The sequence below is a fragment of the Tupaia chinensis genome, unplaced genomic scaffold (assembly GCF_000334495.1).
Source record: "Tupaia chinensis unplaced genomic scaffold, TupChi_1.0 Scaffold143687_1, whole genome shotgun sequence".
Lineage (NCBI taxonomy): Eukaryota > Metazoa > Chordata > Mammalia > Scandentia > Tupaiidae > Tupaia > Tupaia belangeri.
Genome location: NW_006203535.1, coordinates 786854 through 813979, shown reverse-complemented (window position 1 = coordinate 813979; position 27126 = coordinate 786854). Strand labels below are relative to the sequence as shown.

Below are 27126 nucleotides of genomic sequence, written 5' to 3'. Positions count from 1 at the left end.
TAAAATGGCTTCACTGGTGAATGTTTTCAAACATTTAAAGAACAGCACCGAAGTATATGCATATCAAAGTATCAGGTTTTATACCTTAAATTATACAATTTTTAATTAACAAGTAGGCTTTGATAAAACCAGAAAATAAAATAAGTTTTGGGAAGTAAGAACACAGAAGTCTCTGAATCTGAGTTCAGCTCATGAAAACAAAAACAAAAACAAAAACAAACAAACAAAAAGCAGAGACCAGCAGTTGGTGTAATGGCTATGTAACTAAACTCCCATGTAGTTGACTGCGGTTCGAGTCCCAGACCTGGTGGCTTAAACTCACGTTGGGTTCATGTGTGTGCGTGCCCAAGATCCTGAGAAGAGTATGGAGGAGAAGGGATTGCGGTGTGGCCATCCCCCTGGGGGGTGATTTCTTGCTTTCTGTCTCTCTGTCTCTCTGTCTCTCTCTGTCTTTCTGGAGAGCATATGTGCCCTATAGCAAAAACCTCTCCAAAATAAATAAATAAATAACAAAACATATAAAAGGAAGAAAAAATAAGAGTAACACCAAATTTTCAAAAACCCTTTGCTTTTAGTCTGTTTGGGCTACTATAATCTAGCAATAATTGGTGGATAGTAAACAACAGAAATTTACTTCTCACAGTATTGGATGCTGGGACGTACTAGATCAAGGTCACTGGTGACTCATGGGTGGTTATCTTTGTGCTGTGTCTCCGTATGGCAGAAGAGGCAAGGGTGCACTAGGGTCTCTTTTATAAAAGCACTTTTCTCATTTATGAAAGCTCCATCCTCATGACCTCACCACTCCTAAATGCCCCACCTTCTAATATCATCATATTGGGGGGGGTAGGATTTTTAACATACTTGTTATTGAACATTTGGGGAAAGAAATGCTAATGTTCAGTCTATAGCACTCTTCTAAGGAATACAAAAACAGAAGATAGTTACTCCTTTTTATTTATATTTTTTAGGTTTTTGCCATAGAGCACATGTGCTTGCCAGAGAGAGAGAGAGAGACAGAGACAGAGAGAGTGAAAGTGAGAAATCACCACCTCTAAGGGGCTTGGCCAGGCCACAATCCCTTCTCCTCTTGGAATTTTGGGCAAGCATACACATACATGTACCTAGCATGAGGTTCACACCACCAGGTCCAGAGCTCGAACTACACTTAGCCATGTGGGTGTCCAGCATCTGAACTATGACATCACCTGTTGGCTCCATGGGGATAGTTATTCTTCCTAGGAGCAAAACTTAACCTTAATGTGAAAACCTGAAAAGGACACTACAAAAAAGAAAATTAGAAACATCTCTTTCCTTAATATAGATGTTAAATAATTAACAAAATGTTGGTAAAGTGAACACAGAAATTTTAAAAACCATCACAGCCAAGTGAGGTTAATTCTGGGAATGCAAACATGCTTAATCTCATTGCTTGGTCTCCAAACATGTCACTAGATTCTTTGAAATATTTATGAGTCTAATGTTATTTGAGGTCATGGTTCTACTTAAAAAGTGGTTTTGAGTCAGTTGGGTCAATGAAATAATTAAGAGTATAGAGTAAGTTATTTGTTTTTATAAATGCGAGTAGAAACAAAAATGAATCTTGCCTTAATTTTATGAAGGAATGAAATAATGACATTATCGAATAAATAGATAGTTATAGAATTATGTTGCTATGGTCTTTACCTTTCTTCTGAAGAGTTCTTTCAAGGATGATCTATAGATCTCTCTGAAAAACATTTGGCCCCTAGGTGTTCCTTGATGATCTTCCTGAGGATTTCAGTGCTGCTTTACATGAGTATAACATGGGAATTGCAAAGGACTTTGCCTCTTTTCTACTAATTGTTTCTAAACTGGCTGATATGAAACAGGAACATCAACTCCCATTGTCAAAAATCAGTAAGTATATTTTAATTCCAGTGTGGAAAAATTAAAGAATGCCTAATTTTGCCTAAGAATGTTTTACTTCAGAAGAATGGAGCCCCAGAAAGGTCAGCCTGCCTTAGAATAAGGGGATCTCTTCCACTTTCTAGAGAAAGAGACTGTGATTACTAGGATTTAAATGTGCAATGGAGAATGAAACAGAACTTTCATTTATAAACCATCCCAATTAAAGGCCATAGTTAGGTCGACCCTGGAAAATGGAGTAAGGACATCTATGAGATGAAGAGAAACTAGAGACTAATTCTGTCACTCTCTCGAAAGGAAATATACTTAGCACTCATGAGCATAGACTCTGGACAGATTCTCTGAGTCTGAACTTTGACTCTTCTACTTATTAGCAGTGAAATCTTGAGCAAGTGAGTCCACGTTTATGCCTTAGATTTCTCAACAGATACATGAGAAAGGGAACATTGTCTAATGACTGTTCTAATATATGTTAATATCTGAAAACAGTGATTGGAACATGGTAAACACTGTTAGTAGTGTTTACTTTTATTTTTCCTAATGTAGTAGATAGAATCCTTCTAAATAAAAATAAACAGAAAAGAGTGTCTGAGATAGAAAGGAAGAATTGAGTTGTGGGTAGTTACAGCTTGGCTTCACTACACCCTAACATCCTCAACTTGCAACACTTTAAGAGGTGGAGCTTGAAGCTTCCTGGGCCTGTTAAAGTAGGAAGTAGCATGACCAATACAAACAGTAGGAGCGGAGCACTGTGAGCATCACAGAGGAAGTGAGATAGGAGTGTGTTAACTATTGTGTCCAAATAATTACAAATTACAGTCCAAATTGAATGTATAATCTGGTGCTTTATCAGAGCATGAATGGAAGATCAATTTCTTCTCATATGTCTACTAATCGTTTGAAAATGCAGGGTATATTTTTCTACTGGATTCAGATTTGGCCTCAGAATCAGTATTTGCACATTCTGGCTAGAAAGATTCTAATGCTAAGCTTGAGGGTTGTGGGAAAATGTACCAAAGTAATAATAATAATATGTTGTTAAAAGAGCACATAGTTTAAATAATGGTCTTTTATTTCCTGTTGATTAAAGCAACTAAGACCTAGTACACAGGTTTATAACAGTGGTGCTAATAAACAAAATTTTATTGAATGTCCCCTGTGCCACTTTATGTGACAACCCATTCAGTCTTCATTATTATGTAGACCCTGGAAAGTTGAATGGCTCCCAAGTAACACAGTCTAGAGCAAAACCACAAGGTTGGACAATTAGGTTGATTTTTCAATAGTAATCTATGCCAATCTATTATGGTCAGAATTCACAGGTAAAGAATGTGAAGACTCACAACTTGTGTCTCATTTGATGGGCTGCAAGGAGGGAAGAGTAGCCATTTCACCATTTGTTTGTCTCTCTGGGAACTCTGATGATGATTTGCTTCAACCAGGAACTCCAAACCATGTAAGTGAAAGATAGACTTTATTTAACAGTATTTTCAAAGGATGGATTTATACTGCTAGCCAACCTAGAAAGGACTTAAAATTTTCGAAATTGGAAAAAAAAGAATCCAGGCACAATTGCTGAGAAGCAGTTAGTAAAGTACTGTTCTGCAGTTCTGGAAGTCACATGACTGATCAAGGTTTGGATCAGGAGTCACCATGAAACATACTGATCCTTTTTGGCTCTCAGGTTGGGGAAGGAATCAAAATGTGAACATTTGGGGAAAGGAATGCAAATATTCAATCTATAGCACTCTTCTAAGGAATACAAAAAGAGAAGATAGTTACTCCTTTTATTTATTTATTTTTTTATCCAACGAGGATCATTACACTGTAAAATACATATCATAAGAGATGGTACCACCACAGTGTGTATGTAAAAGACACCCTCCTCTTTCACCATGAGTGTACTTTAAAAACGTTTTTTAAAACTAACTGGAAGGGTATCAGCAGAGAGCCTAATGGCCGTCCCTGGACTTCCATGTAGTCGACCGCGTTTGAGTCCCAGACCTGGTGGCTTAAACTCACATTGGGCGCATGTGCGTGTGTGCCTAAGATCCCGAGAGAAGAATGGAGAAGAGAGTGTGGCATGGCCATCCCCCCTGGGGGGTGATTCCTCGTTTTCTGTCTCTTTGTCTTTCTCTGTTTTTCTGGTGAGCACACGTGCCCTCTAGCCAAAACCTCTCCAAAAAACAAAAACAAAAACAAAAAAGTAACTGCAGGTGTAAATTAAGAAATTACAAACTTTCTGTATATATAAATAACAAATTAAGAATTGTATTTCTTCAGGTCACTCTGCGCACAATTAGTATCAACCACACTCAAGCTCCAGTGCTGTGGCCACAGAAATTTGATAGCCAAGGAAGAGGAATGCCACTCAATGCTTATGCACTTGATTTCTACAAACATGGTTCTTTGAAAGGATTATCTCAGGACAACGGGTATGTTCTCTGTTTACCTCTCTCCTCCTCTCTTTCTCACTATTTCTTTTTATCTCATTATATGTCATGAATAATGAATTTTAAGAAAAACTTTTTTTGGTTGTTTTAAATTTTGTTTTTCTTTTTAATGTTTGCCACTTGGCATGTGCACTCACTGGAAAGAGACAGAAAGAGTGCAAATGAGAAATATTTTTTATTTCAATTTTTTTAAACAATCAATCATATTTGTCACTTAGCTTGTAAAGTGAATATTCCAACATGAATACATTTCTCCCCAGTCCAGTTGGGGATACTCTTCACGTTATCTTCAACAGAAATGACCCATTTCTTTGTCTCATAAATGTCCTCTCAAAAAAAATATATTACCATCTGATAGTCTATGAAAGAAAGAATTCTTGGAAATATGCCTTGCCAAACAAAGGTAACCTATATTGACAAAACAGCATTTATATATAATGTAAGAAATTCTTCAATTTTTTGTAGCATTAATTTTCAATTTTTTCTTTGTTTAGGATGAATGAAGGAGATGCTTATCAGTTGTTGAAAGATTTTTTACTCACCATTCAATCTATCAGGTGCGTTACATATTTAAATCTTGATTCCAGATTTTTTGATGATTACATTGTAGTTTGAAAAATGTTGAGCTCTTAGTATGAGTCAAGTAATTGAAGTTACTATTGAGCCTCTTTTAAAAATTATTTATTTGTTTATTTCTTCATGTAGAGTATATTCATGGTAGAGTATATGTATGTGTGAAAGAGACAGAGAAAGAGAGAGAGAAAGAGATGAGCACTCTGAGCACCCTCTATAGGGTCTGCTCATACCACAATTCCCTTCTTTCAGTCCTCTAATCCATGAGAACTTGGACACTCACATGTGCCTGGTGTGTTTCAGGCCAACTGGACTGGGGATTCAAACTGCAGTCACCATCTCAGATTTGGCTTCTTTTGAGCAGTGCATTACTACTACACTAGGTAGTTGGCTTGACATATTACACTTTTTATTTTATTTTAGATTTTTAGTTTTTGCTGCAGGACATATGTGCCCACTGGGAGAAGAGAGAGAGAGAGAGAGAGAGAATGAGAAAGAGAGAGAAGTGAGAAATAACCCCCAAGGGGGAATGACCATTTCATAGTCCTTTCTCTTCCAATGTCCTCTGAGGATTTTGGGCACACACGCGCACACACACACACACACACACACACACACACACACACAAACACGTCTGGTGTGTTTTTCAAGCCACTGGGTCTAGGACTTGATCCACAAAGTCAGCCATGTGGGATCTGGCTGCCTTAACCTCTGTGCCATCTGCTGGCCCAGCCTGCTATATCTTTTAATTCACCAAAGGCTCTGCAGAACTTCTCTTCCACACCCTGTTGCATTGTTTCTATAACAGAATTAATTCCAAAGACCATTTGAAATTAAGTTCCTTCCTCATTAGTCTCAGCACCAACAGGCAGCAATATTCCAAAGCTTCATTGACCCCAGAGACCCCAGTATTTTCAATTGCCACAAGCAGTATGTGTCAGATTGATTATCTTTGGAGGGCTCCACAGGCTTCATCAGACTCCTGGTTAATACCCACTTACATACTCCTGAATCTCCTGCTCATCCAGTGTTTACTCCAGGTTTCATCTCACTGATCTCTCATATTGGCTTCCTGTTTTTATCTTTAAGAGTTCACTAGGGATCCGAGCAAAACCAAACATTATGCAACAACCCTTCCTTAGGCTTCACTGGCCATCTAAGGTGGCCTAGTTTAATGTTCATCTTCTTAATGCCTCCAGTCTGTATGCACCTCAATACTTTATAGGTGCTCTTTTGCCTTATCACTTATTTTATTTATTTAATATGCCACCAATCCTTTTGTAATTAGGTTCTTGGTAATTAGGTCATTTCTTAAAATTTCTTTCATTTGAGCTAAATTGGGCCAGTTTAGACTTTTCATACATATAATGAAACTTTTGGGATGCTAGAGCATAGGGTATTTCTTTGTCCACATGGCATAGCTCTAGAATATCTGCATATTCTTTGGCTGAAGTAACCCAAGTTATAATCTCCAGAGCAGCCCAAGAAACTCCAGTGACATTGAAGCTCTCCCAAAAGCTTCATTTATGTATTCATCTAATAAATACTGTGGTATTATTTAGTTTGGTCCTTTCTTCCAAGCATTTGAGATAGAAAGAATCATTAAGTCTATCCCTGCTTAAAAAAAGCAAATTAAAACAAAAACAAACCACTGATAGTATGGGGAAAGAAACAGACTTGTATACATTAAAAACATGGTAAGAGCTATAGTGGCCTAAAGATAAAGCATAGGGCTGACTAAAGGCTGTAATAGTCTTGAAGGTGAGAATGAGTGAAGGTCTGAGTTATGGAAACAGAAATAATGATACAGAAGAGCAGTCAGAAAAAACATTTATGAGGTAGAATTCAAAGAATTGGTAGTAAATTTGATGCAGCTGGTAAGAATTACCAAAGTTTCTATTTCAGTAAAACTACATAGGGTAAGGATAACATTTGATAATGAAAACCCAAAGTAGTGAATTAAAATTTATACGCATCACATGACATCTGTGTATATCTTTCAGGAGTAAATTTCCATTCCTAATTATAGGTCTGTATCTCCGGGGGGAATTGTAGAGCCTCATCTGATCCTTTGTTGTAATAGGTCAGTAGAGACACTAGGGGAAAAAATGGAACTCTAGTAGAAGCGAGCTAAATGCAAATTAAAAAGGCTGATGAAATGTCAAATTTCAATTGTTTTCAGTCCTTAATAAGTCCAGTGGCACTGTTCATTCTTGCATTTCATTTCCTTTCCCCTGTACCTAAGTTTCTCCATGCTGCTGTAACAAATTACCACAAACTTTGTGATTTAAAGCAACATAAATTTAATATCTTATCATTCTGGAGGTCAGAAGTAAAAAAAAAATGTTTAATTGGGCTAAAAATCAAGGGGTTGCATCCATCTTCAGAGCCTGGAAAGGACTGTTTTATTGCCTTTTCCGACTTTCGGAAGTTGCTGGAGTTTTTTGGCTTGTGGTTCCGTTCCATCTTCAAAGCCAGCACTGGTCAGTGGAGTCTGACGTTGTATCACTCTGAACATGAACGCTCATCTGTCTCCCTCTTCCACTTACAAGGATGATACAGAGCCTGCCCAGATAATCCAGGATAACTTGGCTTTTTTTTTTGGAGAGGTTTTTTTCGCTGTAGGGTGTGTGCGCTCGCCGGACAGAGAGAGACATAGAGACAGAAAGCGAGAAATCACCCCCCCCCAGGGGGGATGGCCACGCCGCAATCACTTCTCCTCCATTCTCCTCTCAGGATCTTGGGCACGCACGCACATGTGCCCAGCGTGAGTTTTAAGTCACCGGGTCCGGGACGCGAACCACAGTCATCTACATGGGAGTCCAGCGACATAGCCATTATGCTAACTGCTGGTTCCCAAGGATAACTTGGCTTTTTCAAGGCCAACTGATTAGCTACTTGAATTCTATCTGCAGTTGTAATTCCTCTATCCCTTATAAACCTCATATATTCATAATTTTCTGGGAATCAGGACTTGGATATCTTTATTGCACCGTTATTTTGTTCACTGTATCTTGTTTCCTTTATTTTCTCACACATTTAGGGAAAGGGAAAAAATATTTTTCTTTTTCTAAACGTAGTTGTCTCTGGGTTTCAGTTTATATTGGACACAGACACACACACACACACACACACACACACACACACACACGTAATAGAGCCATTTTAGCGCTGCTCAGATTCTGTGCTCTGCAGTCTGGGAACACATAAGAGGCCTGGGTTCAATTTCAAATAAGCCTAAAGGCCAGGCATGGTGATGTGCATCTGTAATCCCAGCAATTTGGGGAGGCTGAGGCAGAAGGGTCATAGCATGGTGAGAGCCTGTTTTTTAAACAAAACAAGAAAATGTATAAAATGACTATACAAGATATCTGGAGAAAAGAAATATGTATAGTGCTCTTGAAGAGACTAAGGAGCAAGTTATTAGGTTGGGAAAGTCCTGATGTACTTTTCTGTGTGAAAATGTGTCAAGACTTTCCTGATGACCCAACACATAGAATTTGATAGCCTTTCTTTTTTTCTTTTCTTTTCTTTTTTTAAGAGATTTTTGCTATAGGGCTAATGCATTCACCAGAGAGTCAAAGAGAAACCAAGAGACAGAAAGCAAGAAATCACCCCCCCACCCCCAGGGGTGATGGCCACACTGCAATCCTTTCTCCTCCATTTTCCTCTTGAGTTTGGCAATGCACACACACATGCCTGGTGTGAGTTTTAAGTCGCTGAGTGTGGGCCATGAGCCATGGTTAACTACATTAGAGTCTGGCGATGTAACCATTTCACCATTTGATGATCTCGGAATTTAATAACCTTTCAAATCCTCTTGGTAAAAGACATGAAGAGAAACTTCATGGGAGTCATCTTGTTACCTTAACTACTTTTTGGTACTAGGTGTTTTGAAATAACTATGTTTCTAATCATCATTCCTTTTCTCTATAGATGATATTTTATCTACAGAATTTACTTACTTGTGACTACCCTGGGAAAGCCCTCCTTATAACATTCAATCTCACTAAAATGGTGCTATTTGTACATTTTTTCCAACTTGCAGTGTTTCCTTACGTGAACTATGTGAAAATGAAGATGACAATGTTGTCTTAGCATTTGAACAACTGAGTCAAAACTTTCGTGAAAAATTTGAAAATGTTTAAAACCAAAAATCTCTGTAAACCACTGAAGACATGCCATAGGAATTTTATGAGTAATATTTTTTATTTTCATGTTTTTTTTGAATGAGTACATGTATGATGAAGTGGAGTAAACAAGCACGTCGGAGTCAAGCAAAATTGTAGTAACATCTCCCGTGTTCTATCAAGAGTACCCTTGGACTATTTAGTGCCGTGTATGTGAATCCCAGCCTCTTACATCTAAAGTTGTTTAAAGATTGACCTAGGAAGTGCAAGAATTTTGTTTGTGACAGAAGGACACTTTCTACTTGGTGAAGCAAATGTTGCATTCTTAGTATTTTCTTTCTGATTATCAAGATTTGTAAATAGTTTATTAAGTCTAGAAAAAAATATAACATCTTAAAGGTGAATTATATCCTCTCCAATGAACATGAGAGTATATGACTCAGAAATATGATTATTGAAATAGGGACTTCTAATAAACTTAAATTATTTTCTTTTTTAAAAAAGTGTTTTCTCTTATTTACTTATTTACATTCTTTCACTGTACATTTTTACAACATACAATATGGATTTTCCCAGCATAAATACACTGTATATTAGTTCAGTCCAAGATTTTACCACTGACATTGCCATTGTTAGATCATTTTCTGCTTATATTAATTTTTGAAAATATAAATGAGTGGGACCGGCAGTTGGCATAATGGCTATGTCATTGGACTCCCATGTATTCGACCATGGTTTGAGTCCTGGACCCGGTGGCTTAAACTCACACTGGGCATGTGTGCGTGTGTGCCCAAGATCCCAAGAGGAGAATGGAGGAGAAGGGATTGTTGTGGCATGGCCATCCCCCTTGGGGGGTGATTTCTTGCTTTCTATCTCTCTATCTCTCTGTCTCTCTCTCTGTCTTTCTGGTGAGCACACACACCCTATACCAAAAACCATATATACATATACATATATATATATATGAGTTTTGGTATAAATTCTGTGATGTTTTAAAATGAAATATGTAGCTGGTAATTTGCTTTAATGTATCTATGTGACTGGAAAATTACACAGTAATAAAATAGATATAATCTAATTACCACTGGTCTCAGTATGTCAGATCTATGCATCAACCAATGCATTTGCAAAAACCTATGCATTATATATAATTGTTGGTATATAATAATCCCCTTTACCCAGCCTTAGTCTTAGGCCGCAGTTTTGGACTCTAAACTTGCACCTAGACCATTTTATCCTCAGAACAAAAGCTTTGCTCTCTCCTACCATCCAGATGTCTTACTGAAAGATGATCTTTTGTATGACATTATTTATAAATAGATTATTTTAGCTTACAAATACCTGTGATTCATTCTGCATGGAAAGAGAATACTCTGATCCTTGGAAGTAGTTCATTATTTCATATGCCATATTAAGGGTTTTTACTTCTTTGGGTTAACCTCCATTTTTATTCTCTACAATAAATGCCACACATTCTAAACACCAAAACACTTCAGAAACTAAAGTGGTTTACTGCCTCTTAATCACTACTCAAAACAATGACACACAGTAATATATTGCCACATTAGTTTCCATGTCTCCCTTGCAACTAAAGAGTCTGATTAAGGAATGGAAGGTGTGTGTGTGTGTGTGTGTGTGTGTGTGTGTATGTTTTAAATACACAATTGAGGTAATCTGACTTTCTAGTTTTTAGGAGGAGAATAAGATTATTTCTTGCAATCTGAACTCCTCTTGAAAGATGAGACTTGGACCAGCAGATGACATAATGATTATGTGACTGGACTCCCTCATGGTCAGCCACAGTTCAAGTCCCGGACCCACTGGATTGAAACTGACACCAGGCACATGTGTGTGTACCCAAAGTCCTGAGAGGACAATCGAGGAGAAGAGCTTGTGGCACGGCCATTCCCCAAGAGGGTAATTTCTTGCTTTCTGTCTGTCTCACATGCCCTATAGCACAAATCTCTCAAAAAAAAAAAAAAAAAAAGATGACACTTATGCCTAACCTCCTTGTGGTCAGTATGTAGCTTCTGTATTTATTTATATATTTATTTATTTTGGAGAGGCTTTTTGCTATAGGGTGCATGTACTCGCCAGAAAGACAGAGAGACAGAAAGCGAGAAATCATCCCCCAGTGGGATGGCCACGCTGCAATCCCTTTTTGTCCGTTCTCCTCTTGGGATTCTGGGCACACGCCCAGTGTGAGTTTAAGCCACTGGGTCTGGGACTCAAACAGTCGTCAACTACATGCAAGTCCAACAACATAGCCATTATGCCAACTGCTGGTCCCTCCTTTTTGATTTTTAGTAACAGCTTTAAAGAGTAATCTGGACAAGTTTATGAAGCGCAAATTTACGTAAGAACTCTGAAAGCATTTTAAGGCCCATCTGTGGTAATAATGTAGAATTTTTCCTTCTGAGGAACATATGCAGAAATCCTGGTGAGATTTACTGGAAAATAATTATTATGGCCACGATTTTTCCCATCCTTTTTGAAGAGAGAAAAAACATAATAGCATTGAGCCTGTAACATAGTCAGCTATTAAAATACTTTTTTGGTAATTGTAGATGTATAGGTAGTTACAAGAAATACTGCAGAGAGATTCTGTACACCTTTTTCCAATTTCCTAAATGGTAATGATGTGTGATGTGATGTTGGGGTGATCAGGTCCAGTACCCAATGCAGGAACAGCAGCGAACCCGATTATTTGTCTTACACTCTCAAAGAATTAGAACATGGAAAAAGGGAATAGGAAAGTGAAGTTTACTGAGAGAGAGAGGATAAGCTCCCAGGCAGGGAGGGAGTCTCAAAAACTAGGTAGCTGATTTGGGCTTGGGTCTAGGGTTATTTATTTATTTTTAAGAGAGAAATTTTTGCAATAGGGCACGTGCACTAGCCAGAGACATAAAGTGAGAAATCACCCCCAGGGGTAATGACCATGCCACAATCCCTTCTCCTCTTAGAATTTTTGTCACACAAGCACATGTGCCCAGCATGATTTAAGCCACCAGGTCTGGGACTCGAACCCTGGTTGACTACGTGGTAATCAGCAATGTAACTATTATGCCATCTACAGGTCCCAGGTCTAGGATTTTTTTCATCCTAGTTAGGATGAACTTGTTCATGCTTTTTCTTGTGGGGTTACATGCTAATAAGGTTATTTCCTTAGAAAAATGATTGTTCAAATCTTTGTCTGAAAGCTTCAGGTTTTTGAGACCATCATCCCGTGGTCAATGTTTACATAAGTATTTGTTTGACAGCTTTGAGTCCTAAAAGCCATTTGTAGGTTCTAGGATGTAGTGGAACCTGAAAAAAGTAAAAAATGCTGTGATTACTTTAGGTCGTGCTGCATAGGTTAATCACTGAGTCACCACTGCAAGGAATTTCTTGTGAGCCAGCAGTTCAGTGAGAGCTGAGCTCTGCTGAGCTGTGTGTGTCCATCTTAAAGCTTAGCCATTTTGCATTTCCATTTTGGGCCTATACTCTAACTATATTTCAGTGTACCTGTCTCCTACCTCTGTGACATCTTGCATAATTATAAATGTAGTATAGTCTCAGAACCAGGAAATGGATATTAAAATGTTGGGGCTCAGAAAACAATGTTCAAAAAGTATGACACATAGGCATGGAAAAAAAAAAAAAAAAGACCTAGAAGATGCTTCAGAATCGGGACCAGCAGATGGCATAATGCTTAGGTTGCTGGACTTCCACATTGTTGACTACGATTTGAGCTCTAATCCCAGCAGATTAAAACTCATGCTGGGTGTGTGTGCATGTGCATGTGTGCCCAAAATCCTGAAAGAAGAATAGAGGGGAAGGGATTGCTGTGTAGCCATCCCCGCTGGACAGTGATTACTCGTTTTCTGACTCTCTGACTCTCCAGTGAGCGCATGTGCCCTATAGCAAAAATCTCTTTTAAAAAAGAAGAAGAAAGAAGAAAGAAGAAGAAGAAGAGCCACAGAATCCAAGACATTCTGACCTCTTCTGTTTCCCTCTTTCCTAGCTCAGGGTATAAATCTTTTTCTGAAATTCCTTTAGCTACCTACACATGGACCACCAGAGAATACATAGAACCACCTTCTACCCCCTCCTGAAATCCTTTTCTCTGTTCCAGATAGAATATTTAAGAACTTAACCACACTTCAAAGAATGTAGTCACACCTCAATAGACTTTGTCACAAGATATTTTTGTTCTCCTAGGCTCACTAAAATTCCAAAGGAAAAAAATCATTTACAAGATAATGTCTGTCTGCTTGTCCTTTCATCTTCCCTGACAAAATTTACTACCCCACCTACATTCCTCTTCCCTTCCCTATCTCTCACTCCCTCTATGAAGAAGGGTAATAAGCATTTGGATCTCACTGAGTTGGGAAATCATACTCTTGTGATTTTCCCCAATACTGTGATCCACCCCTACTCTCATGCATGTTAATAAATGTATGACTTTTTCTTCTATTAATCTTTCTATTGTTAATTCCTTTCAGGAAGCCTTCTGAAGGTGGAGGGAAGCTTTTATTTCACCCTCACAAATACAATCCATTATTCAGATTCAAGTCCAGGACTTGAACCACAGTAGGTCCTATGGGAGTCCATTGTCTTAACCAATATGCCATCTGCTGGCCCCTTCTATTCATTTCTAAAGAATAAAGAAATAACTTCTAATTGGCAGTCTTTAAAGATTTTAGTTCATTGAAAATGTTACACATTTTTTTTTAACGTCCATGCTGATGCAGCCAATAGACAACACACATATAGTTAGGGTGCAGGCCCACAAGGTGGAGTCACCACCATCAAGTTTTCACCAGAATTCATTCACTAGAAATTGCTCACAGCTTGCTCACACAAGGAACTAATTGCTGCGCAACTTACTTACAGAAGCAATTATAGCAATTATGGCTTTTTCCAGGTCACACCACCCACCTCATTCTGAGAACAAGATAATTGCCTGTCTCCCCAAAGCTTTTAAACAAAGAACTGAGTAACAATTCATCATTGTTTAGGGTCTCATGACCAAAGGCCCATTTGAAAATAGGTCTCATGACCCACCTGGCATGTGTCCCCTGGAGAGAGGGGAATACACACACTAGTTGCTCTTAGCTAGGAGATAACCCCCAGACTCAAGTCTTATGTCAGCTACCCACTTTTGGGAACTCTTCCTGTCAAGAGCTTTCCTCTTTCAACAAATTCTTTATTTTCTCTCCATTTGTCAATGCTTCTAATTCTTCATGATCAAGACGCATGAACTTGGCAAACTCAGAATTGCTGCAACATATTTTGAAGGTTATGCTTCTCACCAGAGGGGAAAATAAGTGGACTCTACCTTTTTGGGGAGATTCTTGTCCCTACAATGGACTCTATCAAATGCAAACACCAAGCATCTGTCAGCCAGTTAAGAGCAATTAGTCTAAAGACTCAGAGTAAAGGCTTGCCAAGGAATGCCCATTACTACCAGTGGAAATGCCAAGCAGCTCATGACTTGATTTGCTTTATAGAATCTTAATAATTCCAAACAAGGGTGAACGTTCTTGGGACAACTGATGGTGCCTAACCAGGGCTACTCTGGTGCATCCTGAAGGTCCTAAGAATCTGAGGCCATCCCTGACAACCCATTTGGGTGTCAAAACAGGTTCCTCTCTTTCCTTCCTTCAAGCTCTTTCTCATCCACTGGCAAGAGAGTGTTACTGCCCTAGACACCCTCAGTTTCTATGACTATGACCCAGGAACAGGGCATTTCAATGCACTTGCCAGGAGCATTAAAGAGAGTGAGACCATTCTCTTCTTTCCTTTTCCAGGATATACAGAATGTCTCCCCTCCTCTCTATCCTGCTAAGCCTCCCCTTTCAGACACTTGAGGACATTCAGAGAAAGAGTCTCCTCTATCCCTTTTGACTGTCTCCTTGCAAGATCTGTAGGGTCTTGAGAGATGGAAGACAGGATTTCCTTTGTCCCTGGACAAAATACCTTTTAACAAAACCCTGGTCTCTTTACCAACAAGTATTAGTTGAATGTTCTCATGAATTAACTAGGGAGGATCACCTTTTTAGTTTCTCTTCTCATATTCAGGAGCAACATAATCCCCTCAACCTAGAGAGCCATCAGCGTAAACAGGCGATATGTTTCTGAGTACCTTGATTCTCCTCCAAACATCTAGAAACTTCTCCCCTCTTACTTTAAGCCTTATGTGTAAGATATGTATTGAAAGATACCCTTTACTACTGGGAAGCTAGGATCTTTAGGACTTCCTTTGAGGTCTCCTGGAACCCTTTCTTGACTCTCCTGTCCTGGTGCCCCCAGAACCTGAAGTAATATTAATTAGAAAATCTAAAGTTCCTACACCTGATGCCTGTCTTGTGTAACCAATGGACTCTGGATTTGACAACCCACCATGCAGACATACTCATTCATGCTGTCAGGCTCTTGGAGTCTCATAAAGTGAGTTCTCCACCATTGAACTGCATGTAGCTAAACTATACGAAATAGGGCAAGATGAGGCATTTTGAGGCAGATGGAAGGGCTCCAGCTTTTGCTTGAATAGGAAATGTAAACCTAAACCATATAAGGCTCCAATTTACTTCCTTTATGAAACTGGGGAGAAAATCCACCTCATTGGAAGCCTAAAGTCATATAGTAAATTTGAGGATTATATGTACTTCCAAAGTTTCTAAGGGGAGACAAGGTCAGGCAGGAGAAGGCCATCCATACACAGGTAAGCCTAATAAACCCTGCAGATGGGACACTTGGTCCCTGGTGAGATAGGTTAGTCTAACTCCCTGAAAGACTAATCCAAAAAAAGGCACACCTGTCAGATTGGAAAATATTTCAGAATATTTTAGAGAAGAAATGACAGGGACACCTCTCAGTCCTCTTTTCTTGTCTTCACATGGGTATGTGCTCATCTCCCAGTACTCCTTTGTAATGATCCTGAGCCACTACAACTCATTTGATTCTCAGACCCTTAAAACTGTAACTAGGTTGCTTTTTGTAGACAACAAGGGTAAATAATCTAAAGTTCCATATGTTCAGAATTTTTTTTGTTTGTCTTAAAAGATAATTCTCCATCTCTATAAAATTGCTAAATTGATCCTCAGGCCTATCAAATCTCCCAACACTAGGATGATGAGCTCTAGGAGAGATTTTGACCCTTTCTATAAAACTTCCCAGTAACAGGCAAGGAGATGAAAATACTTTCTATTTCCATGCTGGGGTACATCCTCTCTCACTGGGACTATTTGCCCCTCAAATGGGTAAAATAAGGAGGGAAGTTCATTATCCTTTGTAATATTTGTCCCCAGTATAAGCTGGGAACAGGAAAACTCAGTATAAAAATAGCTAAGTAAATAAAACTCTAAAATTCTAGGGCATGCCATGATAAACCAGCTTACTAACTATATTATAATTTATTCTTTTGAACTTTCCAGCCTTTATGCTAATTACAAAAAAAAACCCTGTAATCATTGGAAACCTGCAATTATAGGGTTAAAATGTACACCATTCTTAGGTCTGTAGGATTCCTCTGCTTCCTAAGGATATTCAAGTTTGCTTAAAACCTCTTTTCTTTCTAACAAAGCCTAAGAAGGGAAGTAAATATCTAAAAATCAATCTCTTTTTTAAAAAAGAGGCAAGAAAAAGGATAAAGAACTTTTTCTAAAGATTATAGGGTCTTTTGCTTGTGTGTGTGTGTGTGTGTGTGTGTGTGTGTGTGTGTGTGTGTATGTTAGTGGATATCAGACCTGCTATAATATTAATCAAAAGGGAAAATAGATTGATGAAGCACATGGTCATCAGCCCCACCTCACACTGCTTTGTCAGGTTTCATGGCTGCCAGTTGGGGTTAGAGGCTTTACTCTGTGGGCATACAAGCAAAACCTGCTTATTTCAGGCAAAGAATGGAAGTTTAACTACCTGCTCAGGCCTGCCAACATCACCAGGCAGAGGAATCAGAGTGCCATTGTCTGCGTCATTGGGTCAGGAGCATAGGGTAGAAGGTCAGCTTCCTACTCTGCTCTTCTGAACCTTGAGTGAGAGTCGCTTATTTTTTTCCCATTGGGGTTTGAAAGGAATAGAATGGATATTGCCAGAAAGATTTTTTTCTGCTGTTAGATCATTCTTTTACAGATTCTTTGGCTGGGAAGGAGTAGTCTTTTCTTGGAGCTATTTTTATCTGGTACTTCTGATTGGATTCTTTCTTTCCATTTCTCCCTTCCCTCTTCTCTCCTTTCCTTCCTTCCTTTTTTTCATTGCCAGAGGGTGCCTACTTTCACCAGAGACACAGAGAAACAGTGAATCAGAGAGAGAGAGCAGAAAACACCCCTTAATGGGACATGATCATGTTTCAGTCTTTTCTCTGCTATTTCTCAATCCTATTGGAATTTAGGGCATGCACAGACATGTGCCCAGTATGTTTTAACTAACTGGGACTGGAATTTGAACCGCAGTCAGCATATGAGATTTAGCTCCCTCAACCACTAGATCATGAGGTTGGTCACTGAGTAGTAGGGTATGTGGGAGTCGATAAGGAAATTCAAAGGACTCCTTGCCATGAAATTCCTTGTCCTGAAGTTCCTGGGTAGCTCTCTTTTGTTTTCTCACCTTTATGAGACTTTCTATGCTTTTTTTTTTTTTTCCCAAATTTTCTTTAGTTGTTAGAAAGTAGAAAGAATACCTTGAAATAAAGGAGCTTCTTTATCTTGGCTGGAACTGAAAGTTTCCATTAATTGAATTTCTATTGAAAGAAAGATGGTTTAGAAATGTGGGGAGGAGGAACCAGCAGTTAGCGTAATGGCTATGTCGCTGGACTCCCAAGTAGTCGACCGCGGTTCGTAGAAGTCACACAAGAGCCTCAAGTTGGAAAAACTAGGACATACATCTCCATCAAAAACAACACAATAATTCCCCTCCAACTCTTGAAAAAAAAAAAAAAGAGAGGAAAAAAAAAAAAAAAGAAATGTGGGGAGAAGTTTTATTCTATGGTTTTTGTGTGAATCAGTATCTGGATTAAGGGAAGCTTTATCTTTTTTACTTGATGTTATGATCTTAATAGTAATTTGTGCCTAGTTCAAGAAGTCTTAGAGCAAGTAGGCAAGGACATTTTTGTGAGAATTTTCTGAAATCTAAATCCCGCTTTTCTCCACATCCCTTTGTGATCCTATTTATATCTTCCTGTTAAATAAAGCCCACTCTGTCATCTTTATGGAATCACAAAAGATCAACTTCCCTACGAGGTTGAGTGTTTATGAAAGGAAGTGGCATTATCAATGTAATGTTAACCCAAATTAGCTCTAACTAGTTATGTATATGTGAGTATGAAACTAAGTCTAGTTTTTCAGTAACACATAGATTGCACATAGTCACTCTGGAGTCAAGGAAAAGGAGCCTGACCTGTCAAAAATAGCAGGTCATTGCCCTTTGATTTCGCTCAATCCTTTCATTGTTCCTGATGCTGAAACCAATACTATAAATTTCTTACTGTGCACATTAAACCAGTTTTGATCTTTTGAGGAGTAGCCAAGGGTCCACAATTAGTTCTAAATAATACATATACATTTAATTTGCCCCAGATAAAAATTGCAAGTCCAAAAGAATAGGATATTTAAAAGAATTTGCACAAGTACTCACAAGTATAGAAATGTTCAGGAGTTCTGTATTTGAGAATTTGGTGAAAGAAGCTTTGATATGAAAACGTATGATTATCATGAAAACCATGTATTTGAAACATGCTTAGACTCTCAGTATTAGAAGATAAAATACTTCTTTGATTTTGACACATTACAATGACTTAATATCATTTTCTTAATAAGCATTGATTTATCTCTTTGAATAGTTAATACATTTGTGTTTGTGTATGAAATAAATATGACTAACTTTTTGTACATTTGACATTGATGGAGCATGCTGAATGGTATACAGAGCATATATGCTGGTGTTGGTGGATTTTTACAGGCTCAAAAAGTGCTTGATAGTGGAATAAGACTCTTCTTTGGTAACCTCACATTATGGCAAGAAGGCCTTAATTTACAGGTTGAGCAACTCTGCTTGGGAAGTCCAAAATCTAAAATGCTCAAAATCCATAATTCCAATCTGACCTCATGTAATGGGTCACAGTCAAAATACAGGCTCAAAATTCATTTTATGAACAAAATTATTAAAAATATTGTATGAAGCTACCTCCAGGCTATGTATGGTAAGTGTATGTGAAACAAATCAATTTTCTGTTTAGACTAAAATCCCATCCATGAGACATCTCACTATGTATATGCAAATATTTCAAAATCTGAAAAAAAAACCAAAAACAAATTCAAAACAGTTCTGGCTTAAGCATTTCAAACAAGGGGTAGTCAACTTGCATTTTTTCAGTCTGTACTCCAGCACTGGAATTCTCAACCTCACACTGTGGCTTCAACCTCTACACCTGGCTTCAAACTATGACATTTTAATAATACAAAGAATTACATAAAACTGGGGCCTGCAAGTAGTATGGTGGTTAAGGCACTGGACTCCAATGTGGCTGACTATGGTTCAAGTCTCGGACCTAGCAGCTTGCTTTCTCACTTTCTATCTTCCCTCCTACCCTGTCTCTGGTGAGTTAACATGCTTTATATCAAAATTAAATACTACTACTACTACTACTAATATATGAAATTAAATAAATAACTCTTTAAAGAAAATAATTACATAAAACCAAATACATCATATTCATCTCTTTTAGTGCAAGTTAATCATTAAAAAGTTTCCAAAGTTGGGAACCAGCAGTTAGCATAATGGCTATGTCACTGGACTCCCACGTAGTCGACCGTGGTTCGCGTCCCGGTCCCGGTGGCTTAGAACTCATGCCGGGCGCGTGTGCGTGCGTGCGCAAGATCCCGAGAGGAGAATGGATGAGAAGGGATTGCAGCGTGACCATCCCTCCTGGGGGGTGATTTCTCGCTTTCTGTCTCTATGTCTCTGTCTGTCTGGCGAGCACACGCGCCCTATGGCAAAAACCTCTCCCCCCCAAAAAAAAAGTTTCCAAAGTATACTGGACACATTGCTTTGAGCAGTCTTTCAGCCCTTTTTATTGAGAAGAAACCTCTACATTACACCACGGAAACAGGTAGTTTCGTTTGTTCGTTTTATCAGAATTCTACATTTGTGGTCAGAGCTGTGTGGTTTCACAACTAGCAAATGACTCAGGATGAGGTGATGAGACTCTTCTTTGACTGTTTTTCAACATGAAACCAGCTGGGTAGAACTATTTATCTGATAGAAGAAGCGGTAGGTATAATACTCTGGACCAAAGCAGAGGGGATGGTTGGCACTAAGAGGGAGAAAGGTAAAATAAGGATCCTAGAGTAGCCATAAATAGCAAACAATGTTGATGGCATTTCTATTGCCAGTTTATTCTCTTGTTCATAACATGGATTGAGTAAGTAGTATGTGTTAGATACTGTTCCAGAATCTAGGTACATATGAGTGTGATGGAAAAGAAGTTCTCGCTTTTAAGAACTTTATGTTCTATTGGAGAAGGTAGATAATAAACAGATGTCTTAGTGCATTTTGTGTTGCTCTATCACATTACTTGAGAATGAGTCATTTATAAATAACAGAGACTTACTTGTTACAGTTATGGAGTCTGGGAAGACAAGATCAAGATCCTTGCTTCTGGTGAGGGCCTTCTTGCTTGTCACCCAGGGGTGGGAGACAGAAAGAAGAGAGCAGAAGGGGGCCAAACTCACTTTTATAACAAGCCCACTCTTGATAATTATACTATTCTACGTGTAAGGGAAGAGCCCTCATGATCTAAACTCTTATTAGACTTTACCTCCCAACACTGTTGCATTAGGGATTAAGTTTCCAATACATGAACTTTAGTAGACACATAAAAACCATAGCAACAAGTAAGCACTAAGTATATAACTTTACATAGTAATGGTTTCTCTGGCAAATAGGGCAAGGGCTGGAGGTATGGGGGATAAACCACACAAATCTTTGTGGTTGGGGAAGAAATTTTCAGACAAAAGAGTAGAGGTTCAAAGGCCACAAAGAAAGAATAATCTTGTATTCAATATACATTGTCATGATTGTGTGGAGTAAACAAGGAGAATAGCAACAAACCTATATATAGAGAGAGAGAAAGAAAAAGGTTGCATCATAATAGGGCCTTCTTAGCTGTGGATTTGAAGAAGTAAAGAAAGTCATTAGGACATTTTGTCCAAGACATGTACGCGCTCTTATTTACATTTACATTACATTGATATTTCTGGTCACTGTGTGAGAACAGATTGGAGAGGACAAGAAGAGAAGGAGTCTTCTATGACAGTCGAGATGGGAGATTTCTATGGTTTGCATTAAGTTAGCTGCAAAAAAGGGGGGGGGGAAGGTTCACATTCAAGGAAAATTGTATTTCTTGATGACTCATATAAGGAATATGAAGAGGGAAATCAAGAGCCATTTAGGTTTCAGCTTAGTGGTACCACGTTATAAATGGAAGAGTAAGTCTCCCTTATAGGTAAGGGTCTATAAGAATCATTCAAATATATCCTTGTAAATTACACTCAGAAAGGCATTCAAAATGAGTATTCATAGGTTGTGGAAGAGAGAGGCCATCAGGGCCATGTGGGATAAACTCCTAGAGAGTGGAATCAACCAAGCAAGAAAAGGGAGCTGAGAGAGAGAGAGAGACAGACAGACAGACAGACAGAGGTAGGTCTTGGGCAAAGGCCTTACTGCTTTTATTAGGGGTCAACATGTAGTACACAAGCAAAATGTATAAGGAGATTTCATTTGTGTGCCTAAATGTCACTAGTTAGAGGATGGAAATAAGAACTTGTGGCAGGGACGGACCTTAACACACAGCTGCACTTGGTTCCTTGGACAGAGTGTTCACAGCCTATTTGTTGAGTATTAGAGTATCAAGACAATATAGTTTTAAAAGTTTACAATACAAATGGGTAATTTAGTAGACAAACACTAGCACAATTCTTGTCCTTTTCTGGTCTGTATGACTCAAATCCCTGTTATTTTCCACCTTGGCACACCCAGTTACCATAGGAAATAGATTATCCCAAAGTGCCAACAATTTGATTCTAGCCCTGTGAGCCGTACTTTGGACTTCTGGCTTTCAGAGCTGTAAGGTTACCACTAACCTTGTAGTAGGTTGCTAACAGCAGGCAATACGATTTTTTTTTGTTTACTTCTCTTTTAATTTGTCTAGCTAGGTTGGATACTTAGCCTACTGATTTTCATTCTAACTCCTTATGCAGGTATTTAATGTGATACATATATCTCCAATCATAGTTTTAAATATATTCTACACATTTTTTAGAAATATTTTAGGGCTATTTAATTTTAAGAATTTTAATTCATTCTTTCTTCCCCTTCAGGTTTCTTTCTTCCTTGGTAGTAGTCTTATTAATTGCCTACCCAATATAAAAATTTTTGTCTTAAATTTCATCAGTGATCATGTTGTCAGAAAGCATGGTTTCTAAGACCTTAATTATTTGATTTTTTTTGTAGACTAGTTTTGTGATTTAGCAAGAGAGTAAAGACTGTATATTCTCACGTTATTAGGCATAATATAGAATCAAAGAAAGATCCTAACTGGATTGTTTAAATTTTTCCCTAACCTTACTAATTTTTGACACCTATAATATGTAAAGTTATGAAAACATCAGGCATATTGCAATGTAGTATTATTTCATGTGTCACATTAAAACCTTGAGGGAAATTCAATCTGTTAGTTTTCTACATAGCACTGTTGGTGAATGGGAGCTCTCTACTGAGTGGTTTTATTTCCTGTAGGACATTAAATTCTACTCAGCAAATCCTACTTCAGTACAAGCTATGGGCTTTTACTCCACACTGATAGAAATTTTTGCATTGGTAAAAAATAATTTTTAATGAGTCTCAAGACCAAAGAATCATCCCCCAATTTTCTCTATCCTTGTTCTGATTTTTGTAGTTTAAATAGCAAATAAGAAAAGGAAGAAATAAGGAAAAAAAGGAAAAAAGAGGAAGTACAAGAGAGAGAAGTACAAGAGAAGGAAGAGACAGATAAGGAAAAGGAAAGTGAGAATTTAAGGCAATTGTTGAACTAAATTTGTTGAATAGTTGGTAGTGGTTACATGTGCCAGACTCTAGTGAGGCAGGTGTATGTATGTGTATATGTGTACTTTCGATCTTAGCCTTTGGTGTCCTAGGTGTATAATTTTCCTAGAGGGCATTGACTAAAGATAAAGAAACACTGAGTATCTGTGATAAGCTATGCAGCCTTCCCCTTATTGTTTTCAGGAAATGAAACTGAAAGTGTGTGTCTTAGATGGTACAAAGGTGGAGCTGCCAGTCATTCAGTTGGCAGAAGGGTATAGTTCTATCTGCCTTTCTAGATCTTCTCAGGACACCTCTGAAGACTCATCCATCCTCTAACTTGCTTGCAGTTGATCAGTGAAAGGGAAAACTCTTGACTACAGGTAAAGGAGGGTTTTGTGCCTATACATAGGTGAAATGGGAAGAACAATGAGTGTATATCTTTTGAGGCCATTTGTGAAGGAAGAATAGACTACTGGAAACTAAGTTAAACTTCAAGATCAGCTTTAGAGCAGAGGAGTGGTGGTAGTTTTAGATCCAAGATAAAATACTGTAATTTAATTTTGAATAAACTAACTCCAATATGCATTTGAGATTGACGTTTAAATGGCCTGTCTAGCTTGAATGTAAGATTTTTTTAAACGTACTAAGACATTCTGGAACCAGCTTGATTATTAAACAAAACTGTGCTGCCCAACTTTGCATTTCTGAGAGTTTATGCTTTCATATAACTGACAAGACAGACATAGACAGAATAAGAGTATATATACATTTTAAAGTAAACATATCTAATCCTTTGTTAAATTAGGGGTTGAGAAATGAGCTTGGCATGACTGATCAAGAAATGGTTACCTTAAATGTTGGATTGTAAATATGGATTTTAAAATAGTTAATAATTAATATAGTTAGCTTGACTAAATTTCTAAGACTCAGTAGTCGAGAACTGTAATTTAGGATACCTGATGATATATGACTCAACTAAACTAAGGTTCTTTGGACGATCAAGGCTGTGTTCCTGCAATATTGCACTGAAGCCAGAAATCAAAAAAGGGAAGGTTCATTACTTTCTTTGTAGTCATTTCTAAAATCTAATTGTGAGGCTCAGTGAAAGTGACTACTTAACTTAATGACCACAGTAGTATTTCAAGGTCTATGGGAAAGGACAGAGGCCTTGAATCCAAAAAACTCAGCTCTTCAGTTTATTAGCTGCATGACTGTGGGCAAACTTCAAACATCTCTGATTGATTACTCATCTGCAAAATTCAAAGAGCTAAATCAGATTGTATAGAAAAGATTTTTCAAAAACACCCACAAACATTTATTATGAAGTAAGTTCTGATATGTAGTAAAATGCAAAATTTGAATGTTGAAAAAAAAATGAGACAATAATGAGACTGTAAGTTTACCAGAGCTTCTGTAAGATCTATCTATATTTCCTCTATGGTTGGGATGATTCAAGGGAGACATTTGAAGAAAACTGATATTTTGCTGATTATTAAGCCAAGTGTGGGGACCAGCACTTGGTGTAATGATTATGTTGCTGGACTCCCACATAGTCGACCATGGTTTTGAGTCCCGGGTCCATGGTTTGAAACTCATGTCAGGCATGAGTACATGGGTTCCCAAAATCCTGAGAAGAGAATGGAGGAGAAAAGGACTGTGGTGTGGCCATTCCCTCTGAGGGGTGATTTCTGGCTTTCTGTCTGTCTCTTCAGCAAGCACACTTGTCCTATAGCAAAAATCTAAAAAAAAAAAAAACCCACAAACGTGTGACTATCTAGGAGAAGTTTCCAGTTATTTCTTGATGAAACTGACTAATGGGCTTAATATAATAATATTTATACATACACTATCTGTAGACAAGGGGAGATTTGATTCTCTATTAGAAGCACTCTGTGAGTAAGCTTATTTAGATACTTCATTGAAACTCTGTCTTCTTACATCTCTGTGACCTTCGAGCTTGTTCTGTTTTACTGGAATGCTTTCAGTTTGTCTTGGTGTAACAAATTCCTGATAACTCTTGAAGATCAGATGCAAACACCATCTCCTCTGAGAAGCCTTACCCTGTTTCCACAGGACTCCTTTGTGCTTCCATAGCACTTAGCTCACTCACTAGCTATTACACACACAGAAGGGAACTCCCCAAAGTTCATAGAAAATGGAATTAAAGTTTATTTTGGTGCCAAAACATTTTGAAATTCATTCATAGTTTTTATGAACTTTTTGAGGACCACCCCACAACATACTGCCCCTTAATTAACTTACCTTCCTCTTTTACTTTATGTGCCTTTTTAAGCCTAGGGGCCTTGATGACATTATCTACAATGAGGTCTGGCATAGAATGTCCAGTAAAAAAGATTGAGTGAATTAATTAATAAAATAAACTATACTTAAAGCAAGATTAAACTATACTTATGGAAAATTATATTTGCTAAAAAAATGCCAGCACTGAAAATTGCTAAAATTTAAGGATTTGTGACAGAGTGATTGTTAGCACTTTTATGCTTTTGGAGGGAAGTAATTTTTTTAAGGTTTATTTTTGCCATAGGGCATGTGTGCTTGCCAGAGACAGAGAGATGGAAAGTGAGAAATCATCCCCTGGAGGGATGGCCATGCTGTAACCCGCATACGCGTCCTGTGTTATTTTCAAGCTGCTGGGTCTGGGATATGAACCATGGTCAACTATGTAGGAGTTCATTGCCTTAACCGCCAATGCCACTGCTGGCCTCAGGGTCATGCTTGTCTGCACTCTATGACTGAAACTGATTGACTTAAAGATATACAAACACAAGAGATGGGTGTGAATGCCAGATGTGGTATGTGTGGAGGAGTGGGGCCTAGGGAAGGACATTTGGAGGAGGGATACAGAGACAGAGCATTGACAGGATGAGGAGGTGTAGTGTTATCTGTTGGAGATATTTTGACCAACTGAACTGGGGAGAAATGTTCACATATTGAAATGTTCACTTTGTAAGCAAAACAATGTGATTAAATGTATATAAATAAATAAATAAAACATGTACATTACTTCTTATCTTTGTAAATATGATCTTTATATGTATTTTTGAAAATATGTCTTGCTTTGCAACTTCACTTTCCTTATTTAGGTGATTTCACTGCAAATGTATTTGGGGAAGGGATTATAAAAAATGATCCTCATTGGATTAATAGTGAATGGGGGAATGAGAGAGAGAGAAGGAATCAAGATATTACTTTTGAAAGGATCAAACTATTATAATATCTTGCTTTACATAAACAACTGAAAGTGTATAGCTTTGTTTTGATAGATCATGGCTTCTGCACCTGCTATGTCACATGAAAAACCAAACTCTAGTGATGACATCGACAGTGAGAGTGACATTGAGAGTGATGGCTCTACAGACAGTGAAACCACAGGGAGCATAGCTTCATTTGATCAATCTGAAGAAAATTATCTGAGCTCAGAAGATGACATAGAAGAACCAGCTTCTTGGCAATTGCAGGTTAAAACCAAAACAATGAAGCCTCCAAAAGTCAAAGCCATAGGTGCTACCAGCTGCTATTTAGGTGAGGCATTATTTTTGTATTAATTTTCTCTCCCCCTTTCTTTCCTTTTTTCTTTCTCTCCTTCCTTTTTATCCCAATCTCTACCTTTATTTCAAGGAATGGATACATTTTTCTTTTTTTGTATATGGGAGCATGGAATAAATGTAGAATTGACCTTTTTATGGTTTCTTTTGGTGGGAGAATTTTGGAAGGTAGATGCTATCTATGTATCTATGTATACATCTATATAACATTCAGCATCTGCCTGTAATTCTCTTTCTCTCTTCTCTCTCTCTCTCTCTCTCTCTATATATATATATATAGTTATAAAAGATCTTCAAAAAGTTCAGAGGACATGTACATTATGAAAAACTATGCATGGATTTCAAAAACTTTTTGCACCAAAATAAACTTGTATTTGAATTATATTTTTCCATTAACATTTTGCAGTTCCCTCATAAACATATATCTATTGC

At 37.9% G+C, this 27126-nt stretch overlaps 2 protein-coding genes across 4 annotated transcripts in view; both read left to right on the top strand.

Annotated features, from left to right (window-relative positions):
- LOC102498884 (DExD/H-box helicase 60) overlaps positions 1-9767 on the top strand; it is a 61002-nt gene extending 51235 nt beyond the window's left edge. The window contains exons 20-24 of one of the 2 annotated variants that reach the window (XM_027766789.1): positions 1752-1899; positions 3222-3364; positions 4192-4343; positions 4856-4918; positions 8983-9767. In XM_027766789.1, coding sequence (XP_027622590.1) covers positions 1752-1899; positions 3222-3364; positions 4192-4343; positions 4856-4918; positions 8983-9082 — 606 coding nt within the window. In that variant the 3' untranslated portion in view covers positions 9083-9767. The remainder of the gene's footprint in view (positions 1-1751; positions 1900-3221; positions 3365-4191; positions 4344-4855; positions 4919-8982) is intronic. The other variant, XM_027766790.1, reaches the window with a different exon arrangement.
- A 13605-nt stretch (positions 9768-23372) lies between these two features.
- The window catches only part of LOC102498463 (putative ATP-dependent RNA helicase DDX60), an 83784-nt gene continuing 80030 nt past the window's right edge, over positions 23373-27126 (top strand). For both annotated transcript variants that reach the window (XM_027766787.1, XM_027766786.1), the window contains exons 1-2: positions 23373-23508; positions 26413-26671. In XM_027766787.1, coding sequence (XP_027622588.1) covers positions 26416-26671 — 256 coding nt within the window. In that variant the 5' untranslated portion in view covers positions 23373-23508; positions 26413-26415. The remainder of the gene's footprint in view (positions 23509-26412; positions 26672-27126) is intronic.